At 49.7% G+C, this 26,058-nt stretch overlaps 1 protein-coding gene across 7 annotated transcripts in view; it reads left to right on the forward strand.

The window, feature by feature from the left end:
• Window positions 1–26,058, forward strand: part of macrod2 (mono-ADP ribosylhydrolase 2) — a 292,993-nt gene that overhangs the window by 202,664 nt on the left and 64,271 nt on the right. For all 7 annotated transcript variants that reach the window (XM_055502342.1, XM_029175396.2, XM_055502341.1 and 4 more), the window contains exon 7: window positions 18,409–18,439. In XM_055502342.1, coding sequence (XP_055358317.1) covers window positions 18,409–18,439 — 31 coding nt within the window. The remainder of the gene's footprint in view (window positions 1–18,408; window positions 18,440–26,058) is intronic.

A 26,058-nucleotide genomic window follows, 5' to 3' on the forward strand; every position in this document is an offset into this window, starting at 1 on the left:
AAAGCCTAATACAAAGTAAACTTGAGCATGAAAGATTAAAAAGAAGCAGAGCCTAGTGGTTAATCCCCGTTTCGTGGAGCTGAAAGCCCCCCTCTAGGCTGTAAACAGTACAGCTACCGTGGTCATCGTATCAAATCTCCTTGTAGCATGTGTGCATGTCAGAACCCCGCGTTTACAGCCACCGCTGCCGAATTTCAGCGCAGCAAATGCATTTTCTTTACCGGAGGGCAGCTTAGCGTGTCTGACTGCACACTTACCAGTACCCCCACGAGTGGGACCGATAGAAGAGCTCCTCCTGTCCCTAAGTGACGCCGCGCCGATGCACAGCTCTGCCGAGACGCAGCTGGGGAAGTTTGGAGTTTGACGCAACCTGGGGCAATTTTCGGCTCCCGAGTTTCTAGGTTGTTATTCGTGCTGTTACCTGAATAAACTGGAGACGTCGCTTGGAAGTAACAGCCTGAATGGACATCCAGAAAGTTGGCTGCGAAGGACTGTCGGGCTGTTGTGAGTGCAGGGGCACTGTTCTGCGGCCTTCAGATGACAAATGATCAGCCTGTGCCAGGAAGCCGGCCGTTTAACCCGCGCGGCACGAGCGAGAGCGATCTGGAACACTCCCGCTCGGCCTCAGACTCTGGATAAACATCAGATGGAGATCGTTTGGCTGCAGCTCACGGTGGAAAGCGATGCAGAGCGTGCAGTACATTATCTGGGCCCACGTGCTCATCTGCGCATCACCTGCACGTTCTTTCCATGCATCCTCCCGGGCCGTTTCTTGTGTTGCACGTCGCCTCCGCCTGCTTTGTTTTCCGTGTGGCTCAAAGAGCGGCGGGCTGTCGCGGCTCCCTGGGCTCGCGCTGACCACGGCCCGCGGCCAGGAGCCCGGCGCTGCCCGGCCCGGGTTCTGTGAAGCCACACAGGGGAACCGTGGGAGCTGCGCGGCCTGCGAGGAGGGCTGCAGCTCCAGGGCTGATAAGCAGCACATTGTCAAACAGCCCCCTCCTCTGCTCGCTGCTTGTTACACAACACTGTCGAGTGGTTCCGAAAGAGGCTCAGGTGAGGAACAAAGGCTTATTGAACATGTGGGAATTTTTTTGTATACGTTTATTTTAATGGCACTGGATAGAAGTGAAGATGACTTGCGGGTTATTGATATTTGCTTGGGCAAGGACAAATTAAGTAGGTCTCATCATGGCTGCTGTGATCTACTGTACGAAGCAGGCTGTTATGTTCTAAAACCGGAAGGTCGTAGCTGTACCACACAGAACACAGCACAGCAGACACTCATTTGCTAAGGTGGCATGCAGTGCATATGAATTGCAGATTTTTAACCACTGACTGAGACCTGCCAATCTTTTTTTTTTTTTACCTGAATAGAATAATTTGTCTCTTTAAAGATTAAGGTTTATTATCTGGTGAAAAACAAATTATTCGTCTGAGTCTAATGACGCACTCTTGGGGTTGTGTGCTCCGTGTACAGTCAGACCCTAGAGGAGAAGGAGGGGGGGGGGGGTCTCCAAAGAGCTGAAAAGCAGCACAGTACATTGAGCTGAGGAGGCAGTTAATTCAGATCCCCTTTCTTGGTTAGTCATGGAAGGCTGCTCCGATTCTTCCCTGGAAGCAAACACAGCATCTGTCAGTCAGAAGCAGACAGACTGTGGAGGGGGACGCCACCATCTGGAAGCCATTCCGCATCAGACTCCGTGTCATCTGAGAGGCCATATTAAACAGCCCTCACACCGTGACCTTTACAATAAAAGAATAACCATGTTTACTCAAAACATCATTATTGTTTCATTTAATTTAGCCTTCCTATTGAGTCTTCGGGGAGTGTTGTGTTGACAGAAAATAAGGATTTCAGTCTCGAGGGTACGCGGCGTCAAGATACAGCAAGCGTTTTAGTTGTTGACTAATGATCTCGAGCCTCTTTTTTGTTCCTAATTTGATGTTGACAGGCCACAATTTGATGCTTTCACAAAGTATCTGTCATTAAGCTATTTCTGCTAGCGTGCAGCGGGCTGGCAGCTGTCAGTGTGGACGGTGACAGGGTCGCACACTACACTTAGTGGCCTCCTCTCGGGCTCCCAGGCGGCCTTGGAAGTGTTTTGTAGTCATAACACACTGGCTTCCAGCAGATCCAGCAGGGAAACCGCAAATTGCCCGTTGAGGAAAAAAACGCTCAAAGCCAAGTGCATTGGAGATGAATGGTGTAGAATGATAGGATTAGCCACCCTTCTCTGCGGGGCCTCTTCCAAGGCCGCTGCGAGCGCTACTTTCCATTCATTTTGCCGAGCGACGTTCCAAAGAAGCATTCCCACAAGTAACATGTAGCGGCGACACATCAAAGTGCGGGGCCCGCGTGAAGATGACAGCGGACGGGCCCTGCTCGGTCGTGTTCTGACACGACAAGCGAAGAGGAAACGCGGCATCGAAGGGTCCCAAAGGTGTCGTTGAGCCAGACAACACGGACAGGAAGTTGGGTTTCCAAGGCCTCCCCTCCGTTCTAGCCTAAAACGGCTTTTATTGCTCTTTTATTAATGTAGGTCGCGAGTGATCTTTAAAAGTGTGTTTTTTACTGCTGGTCATTATTTATGTTTTTAAATACTAGCGTATCAAAATTAACGACTTTGTACTTCGCCGTTTTCCATTTTGGTGCGCCGACTCCCGAGTGATTAATTAATATCCACTCGTGCCCCGAACAGAGCATGCACCAACTTTTCCCGTATTCGCTCCTCTCCTCTTTCTCGTAAGTTATTATTCGCAAGTCCTCCACGTTTAATTATATAATGGCCGGGAGAAGCATAGAGGCCTGATTGTGCGCGTACTTGGCTTCCGATCATAGCAGAGTAAACTGTGCCATTAATTGGGATAGAAGAATGAGAGGTTTACTGTAGATCTGCTTACACAACGCAAGTGATCGCTGTGTCCATATTACCCAGCGCTCCATTTAGTTCATTCTTTGAATTGCTCCGTAAATGAACCCAAACTCATTTTCTTTATGAAAATATTTGGCAAAACTTGATTTGCAGATGGTCTGTGGACTTTTTAAGTGGCCATTCACAGCGCGCCGCAGTTATGTAATGCAAAGTGAATGAAAACCATTGATTTCAGCGATGCTCCCTCCGGACCAGAACTTTGCTTCATATAGGCTGTTTGCAGGTCTCTATCAGATGTCTGTTCTTAGCAGCCTGGGCTCTTCTGCACTGTAAAGCATGAGGAGTAGGGTCTGCAACGGCTAAATGCTGTGACACAAACACAATAATAACCAGTCTTATGCAAGGACTTTGATTTTATCCTCTAACTGTTTATCACGGCGTTAGTTGAACTACAAACCAACAGTACGATGGAAAGAGAGGCTCTGCTCGAATGACGAAAAAACACAGCGTACAGTATGTGGCTCAGAGGCTGCAGCAGGGCATCATCTCCCAGTCAGCAATTAGCTCCGATATGTGATTAGAAGTCAGCCGTCAGACGGTGATTTCCCGTGGCCCACATCTACATATAGTACCTGCACAGACAAAGGTTAATTAGAGCGAAGCCTTCAGAAGGTTACAACGCCATTTAAATTGGTCATTGCTGATTGTCTGATCCGGCAAAACAGGGCCAATTAGGTCCAATTAGACTGATAATAGTTGTGCTGGTCTGCCACCCAGTTTGAGCTAACGACCGATAGAAGTCCAATTACTGTACCTGAGCTCCGTGATCCTGAGGACTGCGGGCGCGTCAGGGGGAGGAGCTTCGGGCCTTTGCAGCGGGCGCGTTGCTCTACCCTTCGCGCTCCCGACCCTCCGGGGACGACCGCGCACCTTTGCGCGAGGTGAAATATTGGGATATGTAAAATGTGACATTTCCACACACCTCAAGAGGGGTAATCAGAGTTGATGGGAGCTAAAGAGGTGATCTCCAAAGCGCGTGTGTGCGTGGAGTGGGCTGATGTGAGGATGCTCGCGGTCTGATTACGAGCGCGAGGAGCCCGTAGCAATCATCGGAGCAGCTCGGCCCCGTCTCCTGCAGCGGCTGCTCCACCTACATGTCCCGTGAAGGGATATTGCAGCAGGTCCATTCAAGATTAATATGCTCTGACAATAATAAAGGCTCCTCAAATAAAGCACAGTCAAGCAGTATAAGACTCAGGCTGGCTGCACTTCATCTTTTTTTTTTTTTTTTTTTTTGCTGCTGCTGTATCTGGCTGTGAGCAGCTCCTGGTGACCGTCTGCTGAATTTCTATGAGGCCGTGCCGTCTGAGAATAGAAACAGCAGCTCGCGCGTGACAGGAAGCTGTTGTTTAAACAGACGTCTGCCGAGCCTGCAGTAATTAAACCCACCTGAAGTACTACAGCATCACAGAGGCTGTACGTCGCACAAAGTAGCTCCTCTCTCGCCTCCGGCTCGGCCCGAACTCCAACAGGAGGGAACCTCTGGGAACCGGCTAACAAAGGAGTAGCCGTGCTCAGTGGCAATTAGTTCTGATCAGCCGCCGCGCTCGTGATCCGGACGCGCCGAAGAGCTGCCGCGAGTCATTTGCGGCGATCGCTGCCTGGTGGAGTCGCCCCCGGGGGTCACTCGTCTGCGCGAGGCTGCTTTTTTAATGGCGCCGTTTCCGACAGAGAGGCTGGAGCGGCGCCGGCGCCATGTTCGCTTTGAAGCTCAACTATTGCATCGAAAACTTTAACAATAACAACTTTCTCCCTCACTGTAGATGTGTGCTGTTGTTTTTTTTCACCAGGCTCTCCTCGGCTGGAGTCTGAATCCCAGCGTCGTCAAACGTCCCCCGTGCTACCTGATAAATGCTCCTGCGCTGATCAAAGCAGCCGAGTAGCGGAGGGAGGGTGTGAATCAGCTCCAATGCAAAGCAGGACGCTCTCGTAGCCAGAGTAAATCTCTGAAGTGGACCTGAAGGAGCCGCTGGTAATTAGCATGCAGAATCAGCCCAGCCAACAGTGACAGCACTCTGTGTCCGTACACGTGTGGCGCTGTCACACTCTGTCATCCCGTGGCTAATGCAGGACTCTTCCCGCGTAACGGCGCCTTTTTTTTTTTCCTCCATGCGGTTCTTTTGAGCTCAACCCAGTGGGTGGGACTCATGGAACGGCGCGTGGAGATAAATAAGCAGGGAAACCGCATCGCTGTATTTACACTAGTCATGGACAGATCAGCCAGTCATCGTCTGCCTCCACAAATCCCGCTGATAGATTATGCTGCGTTTATGACACGCATGGCAACGTTTTCAATTTACCACTCGCAGATGGATATTTTAATTATTATCGAGTGAATAGTGATGAGAGCGCTGATTCTGCGCATTACTCTTAATGCATTTAATTAAAGACGAGACACGAGTCTGCGGCGGGAAAATAGGCTTCTTTGACGGAAGAGGAACATGATGAAATCACTGCGAACATGTGATGTATTAGCACTAATTGGGTTAGTTGCTCCACCACAGGTGCGAGACCCAGATTTGCTCCAGTAAATCTCCCTCCGTGGCCTCAAATGTCTCTCTCGCAGCCTTTTTCATTTGTGGATTTTCTAAAGCCAGGTGTTGGACCCGGCGTCGACCTCGCCGGGGCTCTCTTCGTGAAACTGGAATTTCCTGCTCCATCACCGGGTTCCATTTGAACAAGCTTGCACCCAATTATCCTTCAATCATAGTCCCCGGTCTTACAGATGTGTTTGGTGGGAGTACAAGGTCCCGCTATTGCGTTTTGACACACAGAGGACGTCGTACACACACGGGAGGAGAACGCACGGCGTGTCGGATGGCAATGAATGCCACTCAGAGACACATTTATTAGAGTAGTTATGGCGCTGAGGTTGAATACTCAGCCATCATGAGCTTGGCACCGAATATAAAGATCCAGCATATTTTAATATATTATAGCACCTTTGGACGTGCAAACTAATTGGCTGTCAGGTTGCTAAAGCGCTCGCAAACTGGTAGCGGGTTTAAACTGACGCAACTGATGCAATATTTGGTAAATGACACAGAATCTGAAAAGTGTGTATAAACCTATGAATTAATACATGTGATGGAGTTATTACGCTCCCTTCCTTTGATTACTATAAAGCCAATATGTATTTCTGGCAACTTGGTGACAGCACTTTGTTGAGGACAAGCTGGGACTTCCTGTTCCTTGAGTCAAATAGCTCCGTAGTCCTTGTCTCTCTGTAGTCCTCTGCCGCTACTCGTGTTTTTATTTTCACAGCAGATTTTTTTTTTTCCCGAAGCTCAAAGCACAGTGAGCCCGGCTCTTTTCTGTGTTTTGTTAAGGCATTGGTTCCCATTTGCTTTATCAAAGAGAATGCATAAGGCAGAGCGCTGACAGGTAGTGGGAGCCTTGGGAATGTTTGCAGTACTTTCCACAACTGTATGCCTCCCTCAAAATATGTATAAATGCAGAAATTCATATTCATAATATTCATCCATCTGCTTGGCATCTATTTAGGAAAGACATTGTTTGGTGACTGCAGTGAAGCAGCCACAGTTCATGCGGTGTTGACCACTCCGTGGGCCCGTATTAATGCATATTTATAATAACATCAGAATAGCTAGGAGACTTTTCCACAACTTTGGCTTGTGTTCATAAACACACATTGTCCCGTCATCATTTCCACGTCAAAATCGCTGCACTTTCCCCACAGGCTCAGGTGAATGATTGTGTGCATTGGCAGATATGTCGATGTTTATGCTTCCCTACATGATTCTTTAATCACTGCTCTATTAGCCCGCACATACACCCTGTTCAGAGCCATGATTATCTCCCAAGGTCATAGCTAACAAGGGCTGAGGCACTGTGCCGGCCTAAGCTGATTGGCCTGGGCTGTTTTAAACTCGCTTGGTTTAGGCCTGCTCAGCGTTCCTGGAGGCATTGCAGCATCTTGCGCAATTATAAAAAGGCCACACCTCCTGCGTTATCGCAGCAATGGGTTGTTTTGATGCCCAGAGGTGTGAGATAACTCGTGGTATTTCTCCATTATTATTGTTATTTAGAGGATAAAAGGAGTTTAGCCCAACTTACCACATTTGCTGGTTCCAGTCACAGTAAATAGAAATGATTACATACAGTACGGTATTATTACCTAGTCAGTTTAGTGTAGTCATACTTTCCCAGTGTCAATCATCAGATTAAACATTTCTTTCATTGCCATCCATTGACATCATTATCATACAGTAAATGTTGCTCTCGTAAAAAAAACAAATTTAAATCAGCTGTTACTGCGAATGCAGCCACCGTTTTTGTTTTACAGATAATTTTAGATTTGCTTCCTTTTGCTAAATAATGTACTGTATTGTGATGTAAGTGCCCGCTGCAACAAACGCAGGGCTTCGCTCTTTCTGATGTGACTTTTCACACAGGCTGGAATGGCCGAAAACCTCTGAGCCTCTCAGCTAAATATCTACTGTACTGTCACATTTGCAGTATAACCCCCTGGTTGGGATACAATGCTGAGTTTTTTTAAACCTCTGCATTATCCACACACACACCAGTTAAATGACATTCATTTGCACACTGTTGACCAGTGAAGGGCTTTTTCGCAGTGCACAGCCTGTGCAGCACAGAACGGGGCTCGTGGCTCTTTGTGCTTTTTATAACTGGAGAGGAGAAACTCGGAGGAGCGACGCCAGAGGACACCCATCAATTTGGATATTGAGAAAGCACTTCAGCTGACAATTTCTCCTGCAGGACGGCTCCCTCTTTATGTGGACTCAGCACAGCAAAGTCATTGAGCAAATAAAGGAACGAGCGCGCGACAGTGTTCGTTATTCAGCGCCGCACTATTAAACCGGACATTTGAGATGAATATGTGCACGGCTTGAATAATGAGGGGATGAATGATAATTATGAGCCTCCAGATGTCAAACGGGAGGACTTATTGGCTCCTCACCTGCGCCCAGCAAATTACAGTGCAATTGTTGCGACAGATGAATGTTATAGACAAACATGGCATCACAAGCTGCAGTGTTTTCTCCTTTTTGCAGAGAAGCAACATTCCCTGAAAGACTGGATTGTTTCTCGCAGATGTAAATGAATCCTCAGTCCCAGTGATGCAGTACATTTTTGCTCCAAAAACACATGATGCATTTGCTACTGAGAAAATGGTTTTCCTCTTTTAGTAACTAATTAATGCTTTATCAATATTCATGATGAACTCCCCTTTTAGAAAGCTGTAATTAGCTGCATTATCCTCTGGCCATTTGTGGGGGGGGGGGACGATTCATGCAGTTCAAACCGCAGCAACAGCTTGACTTTCTGACCATCATGTATCCTGCATTTATAGAAAGGACTACGTTTGAGCAGCCTCCATCCGGCGCTCGGCATTTGCTGGAAGGAGATGGACAGTGACGTTCCCTCAGTCACCTTCCCACTTCCCCTCAGCCAGCTGCTGCGCGTATTCCCAGTCAGCCTGCTGGAAGTCACCATGACCTTGAGCCGCACGTCCCCGCTCCTTTGTTTTGGATGCCGGTGGGTCCCTCCTCGTTTAGAGACGCACCTGTTCTGAGGTCGGGACACTGCTCACTCTAATCTGATATACACGGGCCCTGCAGAGAGTTAAAGGCAGCACATGTTGTGATATTCCCAGCGTCACACTTTGTCTTTCATTGATTTTGTAGTAGAAATTCCTTCATTGTTATTTTGCAGCCAGACAGACTGAATAATACATTTACCCAGATGCATGGAACCACTCCCTACATCCAGTGCCCAGACTGTTCCTTTTCTGTTCTTTGTTGAAGTCTGGAGCAGGAGGGGAACGTCTGGTTCTGCTTGGTTGCTCATAGACATGTATAGTCTAGACTGGGTCACGGTGGAGGAGTGGCCCCGCTCTGACAGAGCTGTCTCTACATGAAGGTCACCTTCTCTCTGGATGCTCCAGTCTTCATCTTGACTTGTTAGGACCTACAGGACTCACAGTTTAATCAGCTCCTTAATGTTTTTACATCTGAATCAGGGTGTTTGGGCTTCGGACCATTAAGCTTGTGCTGCTGCTCTATGTCTGGATTGCCTCTCTTTGTGCTGCCTACAATATTCCCTTCAGTTGCACATATGAAAAATGGCACCTTCCTGGTCCGCCACTTGTTTGCAGCTGTGATACTGCAAATGTCTAAGAGGAGATTTTGATTAGGGTAAACCCTTGGTGAAATAAATCTCCTCAGGGATTTACAAGTGGACACTTTGAAAGGTCCATCCTTCAAAAGACTTTTACACTCAATAAATTCACTAACGCCCCAGTGTTTCAAAACACTGCCTTTACAGCCTCGTACTTTATATCCGCATCCTGCTCTGTAGTGTAAAAGTGACAGGACTACGAGGGGATGGCAACAAGCCTTGGGGAGTGCTGCTACCAAGACTCGCACATCTGTTGATCCCCCGCATCCCTGGACCGGTCATGAATAAAGCAGGTTTATTACAGGTGTGTTACAGTGTGTGCTTTCCCCTCGGAGCTTGTCGGAAGCAGACCATGAGCTACAGTAAATATTGGGACGGAAGGTGAGCTCGGGTCACTGTATAACAGCATCACCACTGTCCGTGAGTTTAACTAGCTGCTCATGATGCTTCCAGGTGAATCCAGGAAGTATTTCTGAGACAGAGCAGCAGCACTAGACCAGATTTCTGCAGAGCCTTCAAACTAACCGCATGTGATTCTGATAATTACTTTAATCATTTGCTTCACTGTTACTGAGGAGCAATAAATGCCAGTCTTGCTTAGACTCTAATATATGCACCCAAACAACAATGTTTTATTTAGCAAGTCAATGTTCCCGTGACATTCCTTGCCACCCTACATAAATATTCACTCCATTATAATAATGATTTCTGAGACAGCCGTGCTTTTATGTCCCATCACATGGCTGGAGACAAGCAGGGCTAAAAGCTCATCAAAGAGGAGCCAACAAGTCACCTTTCATGCGGCGGACAAAGAGACGCCGTGCAGCCTTTTGTTCTCGCCATAGGTGTGAATATCATTAGAGCTACCGCCGCTGCGGCGCGCGTGAGCAGGTGCTGTAGCCTTTGCCCGCGAGACGATAAAACACCTATGGAAACGAGCTGACAGCGCCGCTAAGAGCTTGTAATAGTTTGAGCCAGGCCCAACTCAGCAAAACGCCCGCTCTCTCCAAGCGAGACGTTATTCAGTGATCGGTGCGCCTGCTTCCTGTCTGATCTGTCCTTTTTCAGGAGCGGAGGATTTGCCGAGGGTTTGTTACGGCCCAAACGAGGCTAAAACGTGCACAAAGGAAGCCGTCGCTCCTGTCCCTAATCCCTCCACTCCTGAGGCGGCGCCCGTCGCGCCACCATCGCGCTCGGATCAAAGTGTGGCCCACGGGTCGGCACAGCGGGACCGCTGACCTCCTCAGAGCTTTAAACACCCTTGGACCAAAGTCTTTCAAAGCGCCGGGCGCATTCATTGCAAACAAACTCTGTGCCGTGTGCCTAAACGGGGCTTCACGTCGCATCAGCGCTATTTTTCCCCGTCGTCGTATCTGCGACGTCTGCCTCCTGTTCCCGCAGCTGAACGAGCGGAGGCCGGACACGCGCGCGTGTTTGCGTCCGCGAGCTCCGCTGCTCGATGCTCGCAACTTACTGTAAATTGAAAAATAGCGCTTTCTCACGCTAATGGGACACGGGCCTTGACCTCTCATCCTGCTACTGTTAATTAGCGCGGCTCGCTCCTACCTCTGGGCGAGTGCAGATTTATAGGTATAGCGATGCTGTGGGGAGCTGTAAACCGAGGTGCGCTGCCGGGGCCCGGCCTTCCCACAGAACACAGTACGCGAACAAGCAGGCTCTTATACTGCACCCAGATATCCTCGCAAAGCCCAACTATAGATGTTTGGTATTGTCCCGTGTGCTTGCGCTGTTATTTGCAAGCCCGCGAAACGTATTTTAAGGCAGGACTTTAAAGGGATTCCGCTATTCTGGGATTATTTGCTGACATACCGAGCATTACATAAGAAGATCGATATCAATTTCATCCCTGCACCTTCAGGGCAGAGACAGATCAGTCACGTGTTTAGCCTACCATAACACGGGGAGCAGAAGGAAATAGGTAGCCTTCAACAGAAATAAAACAAATAATCCTCTCTGTTATCCCAGGTTCTAGTTATCTGTGCGCCTGCCTGCTCCTTTTCCTTCTCATGCTCATTCATCTCCCCCCGGTCCACCTCGGCACACACGGCGCCGCAGCTCGCTCTCTGTTCCCCCACGACGCTGCGACGCAGGAGTTCTCCCAGGCCGCGTAGCGGAACCGAGCGCGGCCCACTCGGCGACGGGCTCCCGCTAACAAAGACAGTTCATTAAGTCCAATAAAGTCCCCGGTGACGGAAACGTCCCAGGCTTCGAGTCTGGGATTAATTATTGCTGAATCGGAAGTCGGATGAGGAAATGGGAGGAGACAAGCTCGCCCGCTGCACTGTATGTTTGGCCTCACCGTATACGGCGGAAAAGATAAACACTAGCGTCTAATTGGAAAATGTGTCCTGGTGATTCTGTAATAATTACGTTCCTACCGTGCTTCCAACAGGTCACTGTTACTCCAGTACAGAGTGCACAGTCCGATTTGTACTTAATGAGCCTGGGTCTCTAATGAATTCAAGCTTTATTTGTGTTTAGGGCTGAGGGAAAAGGGGTTATGGCCTATTTTATCATCGGTTGTGACTCCTGGCTCCCTGGAAACCTAATTTGAGATCATTGTCAAATTTGAATTACTTTAAGCACTGAAGATTCTGCTTATATAACTACATATACTGTATGTTCATGGGCCTGTGGAAAGTGGACTTTGCTGACTTTCATGTGCTTGCTGTGCTGTGGAGCTGAACCTCGTGTCAGTGCGATGAGTCATCCTTCAAATGCTCCACGCAGATGAAACACACTGGCTGCACTGGCCTGGAGACTGCAGCAGGTCCAAGCAGCGGCTCTTGGGATTTGGATGCTCACACAGTACAGTATCTCGCGCCCCGATGCCAACCTAGAACATCCTTCACCCCTCCGCCGGTGCAGCTCAGCTAAGAATAATCTCAACCAAGCCATTAAGAATGTAGATTCCCACCAACCACGTGAGAACGCCCTTCCTCTGTTCCCGCTTGTCACACTCACTCTGCAGTGACCCCAGCGTGGTAGCTGTTAGCCCTCTACAGGCACTGCCAAAAGTATTAGCATACCACGCAGCAGCTCATCAATAAACCTTTAATGCTATAAATAATGCAGGACAATGACGAAAAGGTCAGTTTAAGCCATCAATCATCCGTGCTGCCGTGTGATGGCGGCGGGTTTGAGGATGCGGCCGGAGCTTTTATCACGGGGCGCGGCTTTAATCCGGCCCGGCCCCTGTTTCCCGGCTCCTGTTTCCCGTCTCCCGCCGGTCCCGCGGCAGCGGCGGGGGCCGCGCGGCGAGCTCGGCGTGCGCACGCTGCCGCGTCGCCTCAGAACCCGCAGTGGCGTTTTGACTTTGAGGCCTCTTTGATACGCCGCGCGTTTGAAATGTTGAAGGACGCCTTGAAAGGAAAACTGTTTAATTAGTGGCCTCGTGTTGGAAGGATGGCAGAGACCCCCTGTCTCCTGCGCTTTGATGGAGCTGATTTATACATGAAAAATAAAAGTGCGGTCTCATAAAAAAGACTCAGTGACTGTTATTATGATTTCACTACTTATTGAAATGATCCTTTTGGGACTGCAATACAAACAGCAAATGGATGATTCTAACCTCTCAGCTCAGTGCTGCATACAGTACATACAGAGAGTGTCGTTTGGAATTTCAAATCCTGCTTCTCTTGTCTCCCGTCAGTGGCTTCCTCTCTCTCTTTGATTCTCCGTGATACAACGGTTCCAGCGGTTTCCCGCCTCACCCATTTTCTTTATGCACACCTGTAGTTTGGGCCTCCTGAAACTGCGAAACGGCTTCAAGAGCCGCATGCTCTGCATTTCTTAAGCATTCATTGGAATAATCACAGGCTTTGGAGGCCCCGAGGCAGATTGAAGGATGTCTCCCTCTTTCCTGCTGTGGTTCCGGTTTTAAATATTCAAATGGAGCATTCTGCTCGGAAAATTGCCATAGAGACATTCCTCCTCCTTCATTTGCAGCTTTGATTGCTTCCATCTCACGATTCAATTAAATGTCTCCTGTAGTTTATAATGCCACGGCTCTTCTGACAAACACAATAAAAATTTCATAAGACCATGCAGTTACGTGAAGATGAGGATCTCACTCGACATAAAGTTCAAGGCTTTAGCAGCGGCGTATGTGCGATACCTTAAATTATTGAATTAAAATATTGTTATAGTGCAGACAGCTTCTAATGCCAGCGTGTTTATAAATAAAGCCCAGCTACTGTCGACTGTATTTGATGATGCTCCCTGATCAGACAGCAGAACCACGGGTCTATTACCCCGGCTGTCAGTCTGAGGCTCTCTCCGCTCGGCAGCGTCTCAGAACACCGCCGCAGAGGAGCCTCGATTCTCGCCCGCCACCCGCGTGTTAATCTAATCAATAAGTCATATACAAACAGAAAGCGTCTGAGTGGGAGTGGGCCCGCGGCTGAACACAGTGGCGGCGCGCGGCCGGTTATTGAGTTTACCTGACGCGCTCCTCGCCGGCTCATTAGGATTCTGTCACTCACGCGCGGGTCAAGTAGGGGATTGTCTCACTCGCGTGGTTTCTCTCGGAGCCCGCGCGTCTCCCGCCGCGGAGCGGTCAGCGATGTCATTTTCGCTGATGGCGAGCAGGAGGCCTCGTGCATAAACATGAGCCGCTCGCACGCGCCCTCAGGACAGAGGGGCATTATTTTTATGCTGCTCTAAATGCTCCGTCTTTAACGCGGAGGGGACCGGTGTCACCGGCAGAACTCGGCGGGAAATCACACCAATATGAATAATAAAAGAGGCCGAATTCTGCTTTAACCGGACGGCACTTGCGCAGTCCCTTTGCTTTTCCCTCGCGATTCGTGGACGTTAGAGTGTTGCAGGTGCTTTCGCAGATAAATGATGAACGCTGGCGGAGAAACGGCCGCGTTTCACTGTAAGACACTTCTTAATGTACCTGTGCCCCGGAGCTCCGGTCCTCGGGTTGAACCGCGCTCCATCAACCGAAGCGCTGGTCACGGACCAGTGAATGGAGCGGCCATCGGTTTAGGTTCTGCTCGGCTCTGCTCCGCTACGACCGCAGCACTCGCGCCTTTTTTTTCGGCCCATTCATCTCAGCGCTGTCGGGACCCGGGCTGAGCGGCCTGTCTGCTGGGCTCCATGTCAACAGCGCATGGGTTGCATGTGCAGATGGGCTCAGAGAGTATTTATCATTCCGTTACACGTCCAACCCAGATGGGGATGAGGAGTTTTTGGTTGCACTGCACATAAAGGATTATGTTACAGTAACCAAGATGTCTGGTGTGTTTGAATATTTAATATTTTACTATGAGAAAGCAATATCTAACCGCAGGAGTGTTTTTGTTTTGGTTTATTCATGATAACAAGGATTCTCAATCACAGCAAAGCCAAGGTGTGTGCAAACAACAACAGAATAAGCTGTTTACCAGAGTATTATGCTCAGTAAGTTACTCACCGCATGTAAACACAGCCACCGATGCCTTAATGGACGCCGAGATGTTATTGTGATAACGCTCGCGCTTCATCACAGCAGATATAAAAGCGGGAGGCAGGACTCGGGCCATTAGGCTCCAGGTCTGTCACCCTCTGCATTCCTCCACCCTCCATTTAGCGTAATGCCCCTTAAACAATCAGCGAACGGCCACGCGTGGCTCCACCTGTGCGGCCGCGGCCACGCGGTGCCGCCGGCAGCACCGCACGGCGACAGCTGCGTTCCTGCCACCGGTTGAGGCGTCGCCGCTGTGTCATTTCCTGCTGCTTAACAAATGGCTCCCAGCAGCAGGGAAGCGGACTCTCAGAGGAATAACAGTCACTTCATTTCATGGCCGCCGTCTCTCCGTTGTTTTGAGATTATACAAATATTACAGTTAAGTTGTAAAATAATTCATCAAAAAGCAGTACTAATAAACACACATGTATAGCTTTTCTCGCAGTAAACTCTGCAGCCACTCGCTGCTGTACTTGATATAGTGCGAGCTGAATAAGTGCACGGAGGCGCTGAGAGGAAAGCTGCTCCACTTTAAAGTGATGTGATAGATTAGGGAGGAGCCCCAGCAACAGCATAATTTCCCCGGTGACCAATTTCTGAACAGTCCCTAAGCAAAGAAAATCAGCAACAAGCCAAGATGTCAGCCGCGGCCGCGTGCCACAGTGTGGGCAGACATGCTGACTAACGTCTAATGAGCATCCAGAGATAGAAATAATAACCCAAAGCAGGAATCATAGGTCATGACTGCCTATATACCGCTGACTGTCCTAATTAACTCTGGACCTTACGCACACGTACAGGTGTGTACACTAACAACTATGAAAATAGCTTCTGTGGTGGCCCAGGGTGCATGGGAAGAGGGAGAAAAATGGGCTTTGGGGTGTTGGTCCATGCGAAAGGAGCTGATTTATAGCATTCAATTACACGTCCCTGGACCCAATAAGTTACAGGAACCTAAGTAATAACCAAAGGAGCTACTGTACAAGTATTTTTGATAAAAAAGGGTTGTTCTGAGTTCGCCACTCATTGTACTGGACATACTGTACAGTGAGACTAAACAAGCAGCAACTATTCCGTGTCCTCTTTGCTCAGCGTGATATCGGAAAGTTTTGTTTAACGGCTGTTAGTTTTTAATTATCTTAACAAAGTGTGAAGCTCCTGTATAAAACGGAGCGTGCTGGCATTTACACGTATAGATTACCAGCATCGTTTATGATGGGCTATTGATGTTTTGTTGCTGTTTTATGAATTCAAAGGGGAGACGTCGGCCTCAGCTTTAACGGTGACGCGCTGCATTATAGCCACACGCTGGGCGCTCACAGTCCAACCTGTAAGTGAAATCTGCTGGTGTCAGAGCTTTACAGCGTCCTGTTGCCGGATGCTTTTTCACACTCAAAACGATCAATGCCCCGAAATGGAGCGGGCGCAGAACTTGTAAAGGAGATTTTAATTGATTATGCTAAAGAGACGCCGCCGCCGCGGTCCGTGATGCGAGGTTTATTAGGACGGGCAGAAGTTGAAGAGACTGACATTATGGCCTTTCTGCTGAGACAGGATAACAGGCCCTGTGGCTCAGGAGCCGCTTAGCAGCCAAGACACTGACAGTAAATAATGCTCATCTTGTCTGGAGATTAAATTCATTGTAGCTTCTCTATATTATTACACAGCTTCAAAGAAATCCCCCCTGCTGAGACACCTTTTGTTTCCTATTTGTATCGACTGCTTTACTGAAGATGCCGAGACGCTGCCAACGACTCCATGAATGATCAGCACGCTACGCAAAGCGCCGAATTCGACGTGCAGCTGTTTAAGACTAGGTCTTTGAACGTGACGTGGGATTTGTAAATAATTCCAGATGCAGTCGTCGTGCTCGGCCTCCGTCTGCCTCCGGATGCGCCATAGGCAGCGCTTGGCACCGCACTAAAAATGGCCGCGCTTTTCCACGCTTCATCATCCGCAGTTTGTGTCAGACCCGCACAGTCATCTGGAAAGGTCAAAGCTTCGGTAAAAGATTTAAATCACGCCGCCGAAGAAGGATTCACCTTGACAGGCGGAACCTGAAAACTAGTAAATAAGAAGACAAACAGAAGCATTCCTCTTGGCTGAGAGCAAGGACGAACGGGCCACTGCCTTTCACAGCAGGTGCGATGCTTTACAGTAGACGACCGCTCTCCATATTTTATTAATCTTTTGGATAAATTATTTACCTCCTTCGAATGGGAATCAGGCTCAGCCCTCGTGTCAGCTGGAAATGCTCGCGATCAGAACAACGCTTTTCTCTGATTTGTTTGTTTAATCGTGGCGCGCGAGGAGCCGCGTCTCCGCCGCCGCTGCCCCTCAGATGAATTAATTGTTCTCCTCGAGTGAAGCGGCCCTGACACGGCTGCCGGCGTGCTTCTGAGCGCCGTGACAGGGTCAGCGCCGCAAAGCAAACCGTTGGGTTTCGTTTTGGCGCTGGGAGAATTTGACGTATGGGAGTTGTTCTCTGATGAATCCCCCTCGTGCCGTGTTGTTCTATATTCACCCAGTTGAGACGCCGCCGCCGCCGCTGGAAATGTTTTCCTTCTCATTTAATTTGTCACCTCATGGTATTAATGTTGTGGCCACGCCTTTTGATGAATGCAGGGACTAAAGCACGCATTCAGCTGCTTTTGAGGACAAATGGGAGCTTTGAAAAAATTCTTTCTCTTTACTGTTTATTAATACACTTAAAAAGATGAATGTGAAATAGGGAAGCTTGCAGCGAGGCCTATGTATCATAATATATCTGCTCATAGAAGTAAAGCATAATGGAACTATTTTCAGCTGTAGAGCCATGCTTGAATAATATGTCTGCAGCAAAGCACCGCAAAGCAAGAACTATTACAAGGCGGTTACTATTTGTAATGATTTTGGAAACAGCACCATAAATAAATGTTCCTTTTTGCCCTTTTAGCTCAAGAGAGAAGAATATTTACGATATTTCTTCTGATTCTCTGCATGTCTTCCTTAGATGCGTGTCCTTGTGCTTTTGTGGTTGCTGGGAATCATCGATTGCCGCTATTGATCCAATTGTAGCAGCGGTGATGGTGATTTTGTGTTTATTTTCTTATCAATTCACTGAAACGCGCTGAGAAGCTCCCTGCTGTTAATGTCTTTGTTGTTACTGAGGCACCGCCGAGTCCCCGTTGGCTTCAGCTTCACTCGGAACGCGTTGGGTCTCTGTGCTGTTTAATCTGATTACATCTGGCGAGTGGACCAGCTCCATCGATGGAGGGCCTTACAGGGACTTCAATGGCATCGATCGCTCGCCTTTGAATAGTCACGTGCTGGAGACGAGGCGTTTGCCTCTGACCTAACCCGCCGCTCCCTCAGGCTCCCAATGCAAACTGAATTAGAAATCAAACAGAGGCATCGACTGTAATAGGCTGCGTTGGACATTGTCTCCAGCAGGCTCCTGAACGCGACGCGGGGACTGTGGAAACGCACGTGACGCTCACGGGAGCGGGGGCGGCTCTTTGGAACTCAGCCCAACAGTACGCGGTGCGAGTGTGCGTTTATGCCTCGTGCACGGGCGCTGGAGTGCGCTTCACAACACAGCTCTGCATTCGCTGCTGGGATTTGGGCGAACGGCACCGCGCAGTAAATTGGTCCTCTCAGGAATGAGCAAGCGAAGCAGTAAAAGCGAGCACACGGAGGTAAACAGGAGGTGGCTACAGGGGTTACAAGTGTTTGAATGAGGACTTGGATGCTTTATACACTATATTGCTTTCCATTAAATCTTTTTATTGTGGCTGCTGCTGTATTTTTCCATTCAGGCTGTGATTAAATATTTTTCCTTTTTTTCCTCTACAGGCCTTCCCATGTATATCCACAGGCATCTATGGTGAGTGTGCTCGTTTTTCATTATAACACTAGGTTCCACATACTGCACTGTCATAGAGATTAACTAGTATGTTGATCTGTGAAGCTGCCGGTGATGCTTTCCCTCAAAGGAGCCACACTTCGTCCAAATTGTCAAGATGCCCGTTTTCGTGCCTTTCGTTCTTTTGCCAGTACGAGCCAGTAACTGTTAAGCACGAACAGGGGTCCGTAATAGTTTGTGATCTCACGAGAGTTGTCGCCGCGATCACTCCCCGAGATCGTATAACGGCCTCGCAAATTAGGCCCGTTTCACGAGACCAGCTGCTCCCGACGGTGCGAACGCCGCTCCCTCCAAACTTTGCTGTACGCGTGCAGCCGGGGGACGATGCCCCTGTGCAAAACAAATGTTAAACAAATAGTGTTTAGAAGTGGTTTCTTTATCCGCCGGCGTGAGCTCAAAACCCAGCAACGGCCTCTCCAGTGCCCAATATGCAGCGTTGGAGCAGAATACATCGAATATACGTTTTCTGAAAGCCTGCATCGCCTCGTGTTTCCTATTTAACGGGCAGGTTCTTAGCGCTAATGTTGTAACGGAGCGCGGCCACAGTTCAGTCATTTCAATGCACTGCTGCTAATTAAGACCTGATGCTGCTCTGTTTAACTGTACATGCAGACGTTTGCAGCGGCTAATTTGCATTGCAGAAACGGCTGCTGTTTTGTAATGCAAATTAGCGTCAACCATCATTAATTTTCATTTGATTTTTTTTTTCTTTTTACAAATATCACACACACACACACACACACACACACACACACACACACACACACACACACACACACAACTTGGAGGCTTCTCCTCTGTGTATTCAGTTTGTCTTGGTGGATGTGGTCTTACTACACAACTCAACCGCAACAGGTGAGAATCAGTGACGCAACAGCATCTGACAAAGCTTTTACTGAATCTTTCACATGACTTATAAAAGATGGCGAAGTCTTATCAGTCAGTATCTTTGCATTAATTGAGCACAGTACAGGCTCCTGTTACTGGCCGATCCCAGACCATCAGCGCTCACGTGACCAGACATGCAGTAAAAATGAGCAGTTCAGCAGGCTGTCAGTCACAGACAGGCTCCCAAAGCCTCTGTGCACATATGAATTACCGACTGCCTTGTTCATGAAGCGCGAGTCCGTTCCCCCCCAAAGCTGTCGCTCATGCCTCTTTATCAGCCCTGTGTTATAACTGAATGGCAGCTGTCACCGAGCGGCGCGCTAACGCTCTGAACGTCTCCAAACGCCTGCACGTACTGGGGAGATTTCACTCTTAAAGAGCCTGACAAGCTGTTGCTGTGCTCATTAAAGCAGCTCCGGCACAAATACAAACCCACTGACTGGACTCTACTTATTGTAGTGTTTCTACCTCTCTGCCAGTTTCTGACAAAAATGCATTAACCGTATTATTATTATTCAGGACGCTGATGTGATGTGACTTAATTACCGTATAATCAGAGAAGCAGGGACGCGATGGCTGAATAAACACTAGATCTCCACCGCCGCCCACTACAGCGGCTGCAGGTCAGGTCCAGAACAGGCCGAGCATCCACGTATTAGCCCGGAGCCCTCAGTGAAGCTCAGCCGGTGGAGTCGGAGCAACCTGTGTGCCAAATGTTTACACTTATTACTGTACGCTCTCTCTGCAGGACAGCACAGTTCACACTTGGGACACGGAACACTCTCCAGCTTTCGCTCCTATTCTGCGACTCCTCATTTCCTCTCACCATCTCGCTGCAATATTGCCTTGTTTTTTGCCACCTGTCCGTACAAATGACTGTTCGTGAAGTGTTAATTACACGGAGGGCTAAAGTTGTAATTTTTTTTCACACTTCATCATCCCAGTCTGTTTCTCCTCTTCCTCGCTCTCTCTCCCTCGGTGCTGATTTCTGCAGTCACTGATGAGAAGTCGGGCCCTTTTATTACCTCCGATCATCTATTCCTGTCTTGCATTCGGTGGCACGCGTTATTTGTGATATGACGCTTTTCATTTATTAACAAATTAGACACATTAAATAAAGGAATGCATTATTACAGTGACACAAATGGGAGCCCGAGGGAGGGAGGCAGGGCGTTCCTCCTTCTATATGCTGCTGATGAAGGCAGGGCCGCTGGGAGTCCGCCACAGCGCTCCACCATCAGCTCCTCACATCAGAGGGACCGCATGTGCCGGCTGGAAGGAGGCGAGGAGGCGGCGGCTAAACAGCCAGTTCAATAAATAAACAGCTCAGCGCTTCCCATAACTGCATGCGCACAGAACAATGCATTGATTAAGGCCGAGGATCTCGGCAGCAGAGGGCGAACAGGGGAGGACTTTGAAAAGGAGCTGAAGTGCAGCGCGGCGCTGTGATGTTATGCTCCGTGGCTCCTCCCTGCGCCCCCCGAGAGCTGCCACCTCCTGAAAGGGGCTTTGCTCTCTCGTCAGCCATGTTGACATTTTCTATACATTTTAGATAACCTTTAAGGTCAGCTTCCATTCCAGCAGTGTAAACAAAGGCTTTTTAGTGTGAGAGGCACATCTTGGCCGTTCCTCTCTTTCATCTGCCTTTCTGTGTCTTACACATGACCGTGCTCGTGCTCGTGCACGTGCACGTGATCGCTCTGCTCTTGCACTACGTGCACTGACTGATTACCGCGCTTCGATTGCGGCCGTAAAACCAATCCCGTGCCTCCAGCGTTGTGACAGAGAGGAATCTGGAACAAGTTATCCAAGGCCTTTGTGGTGGGAAAAACAGATTTGTCAGGAAAGTTAATGCTAATTGACACTTTCTCTCACGCCTCCATATTCCTGGAGAGTCAGTCAGCGTTGACAGATGACGGCGGAGCGGGGAGGTGGGGTGTAGTAAGGGTGCACAGGGGGTACCTTAGACGCTCGGAAAGAAAAATGAGGGCTCACACGGCGCTGACAGTCCAATCCTTCAGTCCGGCCCATTAGCCACAACAGAATTTCTGCACGGAGAGTGTGTCAGAGGTACCACCCATAAACAAACTAGTGCCCACCGAGGGCCACGAGGTCACCCAGCATGATAGAGGTTATTAAGTACTGCTCCTGTTTGCACATCAATCACATCCACGCGATCTGGGTTTAAATGGATTATTCCTTCCAAGGAGGAGACACCTCTCATTGTCTCACAAGATCAGTGCCAAGAGTCCAAATACCTCGACTTAGGGAGGTCATGTTATTGTTTGTCTTCCCTTCCATCCTGTCGTCGCTTCCCTCCCTCTGTGCTTTCGCTCGGTGGGGGGTCACATTTGTTCAGATCAGTCTTATCACGGAGCACGAGACGAGGGCCTCAGCCGCCGCTGCTCCTGGTACCACGAACTTGCACCGATGTTTATTAAATGCAATATATCCATTTTATTAGTGATGATGTCTGGATTTGTAAACCGTTGAAAGGTTGCGTATCGCATTAGTTTCTTATGGACGGGTTCTCCTCCACGCGCGCAACGGTGTGACGGATGTGGAGACTGTTGATGGAGGCGTTTCAGCGCTGGCTGTGGCTGAGGCAGATATGCCCATGTAATCCACCCATCCTCTGCTGGTGTGCCGACGCTGCCATTTCACTGTACTGGTCAGATCAAAGGTGTCAAGCGGCTACGTTTTTGTTTTTTTCCAGCATCACGCTCCGGCCCCCTTCATCCCCCGTCTGGGATTAGGGAGGTTGGGAGACATTCACGGCGCCTTATCTCTTCACGGTGACAGCTTGCTGGGACCCGGCCAGAGATGAACCGGGCCGAGTTTTCCCCTTCTTTTTAAACCCACAGGGAGCTTAGCCCAGCTGGGTTGGGAATTTGGAGGTAGATCGGAGCAACGCGCTGTATCAGTGGGCAGCAGAGTGTGCACTCGGAGGGAACAGGAGCCTCGTGGCACATTTAACTGAGTCACACAACGTGCATTGTATCCAACGCTACTCTTGCTCTCGCCCGCTTTCATGGATGATAAGCCAAATGTGAAAATATTCCCCACCCACAGGACAGTAGATTTAGACGTCGGAGGTACTCAGCTGAGCATGAAACCCTTTGCATGTAACACAGCCGTCGAGACGTTCCGGAAAAGCAAAATGTCAGGCGGTAATTTTAGCATGTAGGACAACGCATGGCGTCGCCCACATGGAAGGTTTCCAAGGAAGGTCAGCATCTCTCGCGCCACGAATGCTGCCCTCGTTCTTCCCGTCGCTTCCCTTCCCTCCTCCCGCGCTGTGCCCCCCCCCCTTCCTCTTTGTCTCTGTCTCCTTCCGCAGGCTGCAAAGTCGGTCATGGTCACAGCCCGGCCGCGTTCCCGCGGCTCCGGGCCGTTCCACGCCCACGCTCGGCTGTGTGGAGTCCTGGGAGCGCCGCTCCGTCCTCCACCCCGGGTCGACTCCCCTCTCCTCTGGGCTCCGGCGGGGTGACAGCTCCCCTCCCGACTTTCCCTCCAGATGAGCACAAAGCAGTTCTGCGATCAACTGGAACGGCCCTCGAATGTGCTGCACTGAATGATTTCCTCTCGCTGCCGTCAGCTAATCCACTAATGGCTGTTCAGTCAGATTCCATGGGCCCTCTTACTATTTTATATAAAACTGCATGTGAAACATATGTTAATGGATGAAGATGAAGCCGAGGATGAACATAGCATTTTTGAAAACAGCGTATAAATGTTTTGGTAGCGTTTCGTCTGCAGCTCTTTCTCTGTGTTCACCACCGTTTCAGCACCTGTGGTGAGTGTGGTGCCAGATACTTCAGCCTCAGGCTACACAAAGCTTCAAGGTAGACGCCTCATCAAAATGAATGACATGTGTTAAGGCGTGAACTTGACCAAACACAACTGAGGGGAAGGAGAGTGGAATCAACAATACACTTCTTGCTCAAGGGAAGAACAGCTACGCTTGGCGTTTCTCAAGAATTCAGCCGGCATATGTTTTTCAAACGAAGGCAACACACCCTTAAAAAAAAAATAGCAGTGTGTGCTCAAGTAATGAAAAACAACACAAGAAGTGATAAAGCCCAAAAATAACAGCGGGCCACGGTATCCTCGCGTGGTGGAGCTCAGTCAGGAAAAACAAAAGTGGTGTGGTCTGCAGTCTGTGCCGGCTGCCTTCCCATTCATTTGCACACAAAGAAGAGGAATGTATCACACCGCAGACGTGAACTCCACCTGTTGCCTCGCTTGTACTCACTTTATCAGGTGATGCTGCCCCGTCTCCTCACCAGAGGAAACCGCCACAGCTACACAAGCCTCGTGAAAGTTAACTTTCCTAAATGTGGGCTATGCTGAGAGCGATTCAAGGACCAGCTTCACTTGTACTGTACATACTGTATTTCCCACAATCCAGGAGTGATTTGTTCTGTCCCGTTTCAAACTGAGCCTTTGTGTCTTTCCTGCAGTTTCTAGTTTGGTCCGAATCTACAGGACGAAACCGTCTTCCTTGAAAGTCACTCAGTCCTGTACAAGTGTTCACCAAGGTGTTTTGCATGTGATTAAGCGAAGGGCCAGTGACTCTTTCCCTTGATTGCGTCAGAGATTAGAGCCTCCAACGTTCAGCTCCAACACGCTCGAGATCACAAGAATAAAATATGGGAATTCTGTTTCAAGATGAATCTTCCCTTTTTGCATAGAGTCGTGTATAAAATCCTGCTCTTGGTTTAAAAAGGAAATGGAGTGGGGTCGTCTTCCTGGTGTAAATTAGGTTGTTTTGATTGAGGCTTTGAATTAGTCAGAGCTGCCACGTGACGGGAGGCGTCCCAGTCTCTCCGGGTTAAATCCAGTGATTATTCAAGGTAATTCTCCCTGGTCACCAGTTTAAATCTGCTGTGGTCAGAGTCTGCATAAATGCATAAGTAGACGTACTATGTAAATGTTTCGCTGTGCTACCGGATCCTTTGTTCGCATCGCGACCCCCCCCTTTCCTCCGCGGACGCTGCGCTGATGAAGTGGAGGAGCCTTCAGCAGAAATAACACTGCACCACCTGAGTCCTCATCAGCGGCACAGCGCTGCACACATCCCATCAGTGCATCTCACTAAGACAAATCTCCCTGAGCCGGCCGTATTCCCAGCATAGGAGAGTGCCAAGCCGAGCGGCGCCGGGGGCCCAGGAGGGCCCACCATCACGGCGCGTGACACCGGCTCTGCACCTCCTGACAGATTAGCTTTCACCGCGGCCTCCGCGCAGCGAATGGAGAGAGGGAGAACGAGGAGGGGGGAGAGAGATGCAGAAGCACCACACTGGACTTCTCTCTCTCTCTCTTCGTATCGTGTGCACCCGGGCGCGGAAAAAGACTCGCTAATTTCTTTTCTGGCCATCGCTTCTTGCACACCTGTGGCGAAGCGGACCGTGGCCGGCGCCGCCGCCGCGGCCCCCGAGGCAGAGGAGAGGTGCTGGAAGTGATGATTGAGGCCATTTTGCTGCATCTTCGCTGCGACGGGGGACGGACGGGCAGCGGTGGAGCCGCCGCGGAGGCGGAGCAGCGGAGACGGTGACGGAGACAAACGATGAGAGCGCTGCCGATGCACTCGAGCTGCCGCCGCTGACCTCGGGTCGCGGATGATGCTGTCGAGCAGAGTCCTTCTGGCGGGCGGCGCCCGGCGCCACTGACCCCTTACTTCCAGCTTTCCATATAACTTCCTCTCTGTCATCTCTATTCCGGCGCTTGTTTAAATCTGTCGCTTTTGCAGCCCGTCCACTCTTCCCTCCTCTGCAGCTCGGCCTTGATTAATCAGTTTAGTTCCCGAATCAATAGAGCATCTGTAGAAGCGCCACACAGAATAGATTAGGGTCAGTGCTGCGGACCAGAATTTTCTGATGTTATGATTAAGACCATTTCTTTTTATCATTCATTCCTCCTTTAAAAACCAGCCGTTTAACTCGTGCTCTTGCCTCCCACTTGTTTCTCGGCTTTGTTGCCTCGTTTGCCTTCGATGCACGAGGTGTGAGCGCACCTGTGTGTGTGTGTGTGTGTGTGTGTGTGTGTGTGTGTGTGTGTGCCAGTGAGTGAAATCTCCGAAAAGGTTAAGTGTCTGTGGGAGACAAGAGGAGCCGGGCGACCTGCGAACTGGTTCGGCATGCTGGATTAGGCTCTAAGTACAGCGCTCTCGGGGCAGCTTTTGAAGGGCAGGAGCCGTGAACGGGCTCCCTGAGAGGCCGGGCTGTCACCGCTGGCTGGGACGCAGCTCACATCTCGCTGCACCCGGGGCCCGAGCGCGAGCCGAGCTCAGCCCCTTCTCGTCCCCTCGCCGCTCGGCCACTCGTGTCGGGAGAGACGCCCGCCACAGGCGGAGCCTTCGAGTGGGCAATGAAATCAAACCGCTCGGGGGCTTCTGGAGCTTTATCGCCAATTTCAAGGGTCCGGCGCATTGTGGTCGGCTTGTGGCGGTGGCGCGGGTGTATTTTGAGAGCGTGACCCGTACAGCAACTAGCAGGTTGCGGTGGCTTGGCCCTTGTATCGGTTGATGTTGGTTGAAATTGGGGTCTTAACCTCCGCTGTGTGAAGAACAAGGTTCTTTTGCAACCAGCGGTCCTTTGTGAAGGTCAGGGGTCATATTAAGGTAGAGCCGGGTCAGTTATGACTGGAAAATGTTTATTTTGTACAGTGCTGCAGCCTGAAAGACGACTTCA

This window comes from Betta splendens, chromosome 15 (genome assembly GCF_900634795.4).
Source record: "Betta splendens chromosome 15, fBetSpl5.4, whole genome shotgun sequence".
Taxonomy (NCBI): domain Eukaryota; kingdom Metazoa; phylum Chordata; class Actinopteri; order Anabantiformes; family Osphronemidae; genus Betta; species Betta splendens.